The 5069-nt window shown below is 45.1% G+C and overlaps 1 protein-coding gene across 3 annotated transcripts; it reads left to right on the plus strand.

Annotated features, from left to right (window-relative positions):
- The first annotated feature begins 551 nt into the window (after positions 1 to 551).
- LOC142658897 (mid1-interacting protein 1-B-like) lies at positions 552 to 4710 on the plus strand. Of its 3 annotated transcripts, none has more exons than XM_075834515.1 (2): positions 552 to 757; positions 3793 to 4710. In XM_075834515.1, the coding sequence occupies exon 2, from the start codon at positions 3807 to 3809 to the stop codon at positions 4269 to 4271; it is 465 nt and encodes a 154-aa protein (XP_075690630.1). In that variant the 5' UTR covers positions 552 to 757; positions 3793 to 3806; the 3' UTR covers positions 4272 to 4710. The 3 variants fall into 3 exon arrangements, with proteins under 3 accessions (XP_075690630.1, XP_075690629.1, XP_075690631.1); XM_075834514.1 differs by having other exon boundaries at positions 555 to 697; XM_075834516.1 differs by lacking the exon at positions 552 to 757 and adding an exon at positions 1256 to 1621.
- Positions 4711 to 5069: the final 359 nt, after the last annotated feature.

The following is a 5069-nucleotide window of genomic DNA, read 5'->3' on the forward strand; positions in this document are numbered from 1 at the left end:
TTGCGGACATGCGGAGACCCGTGAAAACACGGATAGTGTGTATGGGCCCATAGAAATGAATGGGTCCGCAATTCTCCCGTGGATTTGCGGGGGAATTGCGGACGCAAAAACACGGTCGTGTGCATGGGGCCTTAGAGTTAAAAAAAACTTTTCCCCAAAAATTATGGAAGCAATAAAAAAAAAGTAAACATAATAGGTCCGTAAAGGTTCAATCCATTAAAATATAACCATTATGAAACTGTTTACACAGGGAGACGCTGCCGACAACGATATGTCTCTTTTTAAACCGATACGATCAGAAGTTGATCGAGCGTCTGCACGATAGTCGCCCAGTGTAAACCCCCATTTGTTGGGACCACATTGGCAATCTTCCACATCAACCGACGACATCCGGCTTTTAACTCTTGCACTGCCATAAGACGCGGCTTAGACATTACAGTGACTCCGCACTGCTGAGCATAGGACAGGAGGCTCCTCCGGCAGTGAAGGGGTGCAGAGCAGATGCGGGGGCGTGTTCTTCTGCCCCTCTGGCCAATAGCAGAGGAGCAGCTGAGGAGAGCTGAGCCGCAGCAGGGCCACTTACTCCATAAATAGAGCTGCAGCAGCTGGAGGAGGGGGCAGGGCGTGCAGGTGCCAAGTTTTTAAGAAAGTACTTTATGCTGGAACCCGGACAGAGAGGAAGGATGATCGTCTAATGGTAATCCGCAGCAGCGCCATTGTCAGGGAGGGGAGCAGCGGTCGTCGCCCGGGATGCACGGTAGACAATGACTTAGTATCGTGCAGATCTCTGGTGTGGGCGCATCTAATCTCTCAGCCGCTCTCTGCGGCGGTTACTTGGTTAGAACTTGTTGACTCAAAGGTCAAGGATTGAAACAATGTTTCAAAGTAGCAAAGGCACGTGATCTGTAAAACTTCCTAAATGTCTCTCCCTGATGCAGGGAAGGGACGGCAACTTGTGCATCCAAAATATATATATATATTTTTTTTTAAGGACTTTGGCTGTAGGGCATGCTGGGATTTGTAGTTAGGCGATAACTAGAGAGCCATGTGTTGCAGACCACTTTTATAAACCCTGCCACTGTTTTAAGCATAAGCGGAACTAGTTTAGGATCCAGCTATTTTAGAACTAGAAGTTCCAGCAAGCTATTTGCTGGAAAATGTTTTACACTAACTTCTCTACTACTAGTTATAAAGTGGCCTTGGGCTGCGTTCACACAGGTTGCATTTTTTTTTAATTCCAACTAAAGCAATTACTCATTTGACAGATCCTATTAACTTTATGGGATGCAAACCGAGTACAAAACATCAGCTTGTATGAATTCAATAAGTATCTGTTCTCTGTACAAACTAAAAATAAAAGAAACGCAAGTGTGAAGTCTCCCTAAAACATGTGCAGTGCCCCTCCTTCACCACACGGGAGCGCTATTTTCCTGTAGGCCCCCACTGCTTTATGAATCTTCCTCATAATCTCTTATTTTGTGTGTGGTGAAGTTTTGCCCAAAAAGTGAGAATGTGCCTCCTCGTAGAAGAACACCACAGACCTAAGCGTATAATATACCTGTATGGTGTGAGCTTGTAATCCCACGGAGAAGTAAGAGGAGTAATGCCGGGCGTATTAGAGGTTTGTATTTTTTTGTTTTCCCTTTGGTGTAACTTCAGCCCTGCTCCTATATCGGGGGGTATCGGGCATTGTTTCCAGATCCCAGGCTATTACAATTAATATACACAACAAAATCCTACACTAAAGCCGGCCATACAATAAAGGGGGCTGCTGGCCAAATGAGCGCTCGGTTGGCCGCCATCTCCCTCAACCGTCCATGCTTGGCATATTTATTCTGCAGAGGAGGAGATGAGCCAGACGCACTTTTGGCAGCAACTTCTCCCCTCTGAGAACAAAAGGATCCTACATGGTGAAATACAATGTCAGATCACTGCTCCTCCTAACATCTGCCGTAGATCCGTCCCTGACCCTAATCTGACGTGTGGGCAGCAGAACAGGTTCTTCTAGACCTTCTTGACTGATATTACGGGGGTGTAGGAGTTGCCCTATGGTGATGTGATGTTACAATATTGCTACCATAGAACAAACCGTATTGGGAACTGGGATAAAACTAACGGGCTGTGACAAATAATAACATTGGTAATGAACCGATATGACGGACGTCCCTTCTGTATCCCAAACAAGGCTGAAGATGCAAATCCATGGAGGGTAAACAGGGCAGCGATCAGCAGGTAAACTAGCGTTTGCTCATTCATCTGCTGATCGTAGCGTTTTAAGAGTGTAAACGGGGAGACGTGCGGCCGACCTAAAAATGTGTGGGGACAAGCGATTGGAGTAAAGCGCGCTAGTCACCGTACTAGCTCCTTGTGACCGGAGCAAACTAGCGCTGACCGACAAGCTGTGCGTACCAGTGGCGGGGCCAGGCAGCGGCTTATCTTTCATGAGAACAAAGGATCAGGCACATCTGCCTTTGGGTAGAGTTTCGATATTCCCATAGACCTTACGTGGTCCGATGAAATTGGCCAACTTCTAACTGATGTGAATGGACACCTCTTGGCCATTTCCTAACATTGGCAGGTGCAATTTTTTTTATTTTCAAGTTTCCCATCGCAAACCCACCCCCTACACACCCCTCCAAAAAAAAAAAAAATACAGGCTGCAGACATCACCCTCCAGTGTGAACATACCTAAAAACTTCAAATCGGCTGTCCCTATATTAAGTGTTACTGGCCTATAGGAGATGATGAGCTAAGACCAACCTATTAACAATACAGGTTTACAGTGAATAGGGTCAAATGGTAATGGGTTTGGACAGTTGTATTGGACTTTCGCTAAATCCCACCACTTCCTCCTAACCGTTCCCCAGACAGCATAAAATCTGTGACGTAAAACCTACCACGAAAAAGTATTTCCTAATCGTGTGCCTACGATCAGCTCCAAGGCTCAGCTGGCAATGGAACGCAGGTCTGAGGACTTACAGATGTCTCGGACCATTTTGTTTGTGAAGCTTTTCTCCATTTATGGTTAAACCTGCAGATTTCCCCTTGGCTCGAATATCCCGCCAGTGTTACAATGAAGAATAAGTTGTTGGCAGTTCTCAAGTTCAGGAAAGCGGAAGTCTTGTCAGTAGGAATCCATTGTTCTAAATGTTGTGCTTCTTCTTGCTGAGCTTCTTCTTAGCGGGCTGTATGAGGATGTTACGTGGCTGTCGGGATTTGCTTTTCCGGTAGAGCAGCTGAGGCGGAGACCGGTCATTATGATAAACAACTTGAGGGATAAATGTTAATTGGTTAAAGATTAAATTGCGCGGTTTGTCACGGATTTGTTTTGGAAGCGATATCCACTTCAGTTACCGATATTGTGCATGTCTATAATATCAAGTTTCACCGATGGTGCAATATGCTGCTCCGATCCCCTAAGTAGAGGTCAGCAGATTCTCATTCCAGGAAAAATGCCTTGAAACGGAAAATAGATATATTGTTTCGTCGTTGTTGTCCCCCCCCCCATAGGCTCCGTCAACATGTATCTTGTCTCATTCAGGGGTTCTGGTGTTTTTCATGGCAAAAGTCTACAGCGCTCTTCGTGCCATCAAAAATGGTAGACCCTGACTGAAACGTAAAGAACCCCGTTATAGATCAAAGGGAGGTTCCGTCGGGATTTGAAAACCAATCTGGCCAAGCTGTCATGGCTCTGTTGTGAATGGAATGACTCTAATGTGAACAGAGCCTAAATAAGTGTTTTTTGCTATTTAGTTTCACTTTAATGAATTCTATACATATTTTCTTTTTCAGAAGAATAAAACGCCATGGAAGTGTCAGAGTACAGTCCTCAGCGCCATTCCCTCCTGGATGCCATCCACCGTTTCAACGCTGCCACAACCATCATGGATGAGACCATTATGGTTCCCAGCATGTTACAGGATATCGCCCCAGCCAAAGAAGAACCGGAGGAGCCCATCCAATCCAAGGATGTGCTTGGCCAGAACAATAATCTCTATGATTCCTATCTCCTCCTGAAGTCTCTAAGAAATGACATGAAATGGGGGATACACCACGAAAATGGGAAGAGGGAAGGTCACTGCCCTGACAAGGAAGCCACGGAGGAGGAGACTGGTGATCTAGTGGACCAATTTCAGCACCATTTAAAAGGGCTACTGTCTGTTCTAACAAAGCTGACCAAAAAAGCCAATATCCTAACCAACTGTTACAAGAAGGAGGTTGAGATTGGGAATTCTAATGCCGGACCATTTCCCAGCATCCATTATTATTGAGCATTAATGCCTTTGTTTTGTACGATGTTATTATGGACTCTAGGGTAGAGTCTGTCTCGGATATTCTTTACTTGCGTTCAGGGAGATGCGTTTTGCGTTGCCTCTAGTACCTTATCTGCATTACTTATAGTCCACTATTAAGACTATATCCAATGTTACCTGAAGTTTAGCTTCAACCTTAACCGGGCATTGACCATATGAATGTAGCGCCCAGGCCTGTAGACCACGGACATGTTTCTGGTAACCCTGTATGCCCGTTCATATTTTTCATTCTTTACATGGCAGTTAAGTCACTGTTAATATTCTCCCCCATGTCCGGTGTTGTCTTTCGCTTTGCTCCCCCCTTCCCCTTTTTGCCTGTTGACCAACTAAGAGTTGTGGATGGAATCGAAAGTCTGCATTTTGCTATTGAAAGTTTTGAAGATTGAAATCCAATGCGGCCTGTGTTCATGTGCTTTTTTTTTTTTAAAGACAGATGTTTGTGTTTCTACTTTTTGAGTGACAAATCTTCTGTTTTCGAATTGCAAAAAGCAAGGGCTTGTGCTCCTGAAAAATGGCTGCCAGTGGAAGACGTGGGATACGTCCATAAAACCAGGTGTTCTGATCATGAGCATGTTCTATACCATTAATGTCCATTTTTATAACGTGTCGCCATTTGCTGCGCTGCTAAATACGATTAATTTGCCATCAGCGGGGGAGCGGCTTAGGCTGGGTATGTACGTCGTGGGCAAAATGTGTTTTTGCCGCAACCATGGCAAAGCTGTGGCATCTTATTGCAGTCGCAACAAAAATAAAAAA

The sequence above is a fragment of the Rhinoderma darwinii genome, chromosome 8 (assembly GCF_050947455.1).
Source record: "Rhinoderma darwinii isolate aRhiDar2 chromosome 8, aRhiDar2.hap1, whole genome shotgun sequence".
Lineage (NCBI taxonomy): Eukaryota > Metazoa > Chordata > Amphibia > Anura > Rhinodermatidae > Rhinoderma > Rhinoderma darwinii.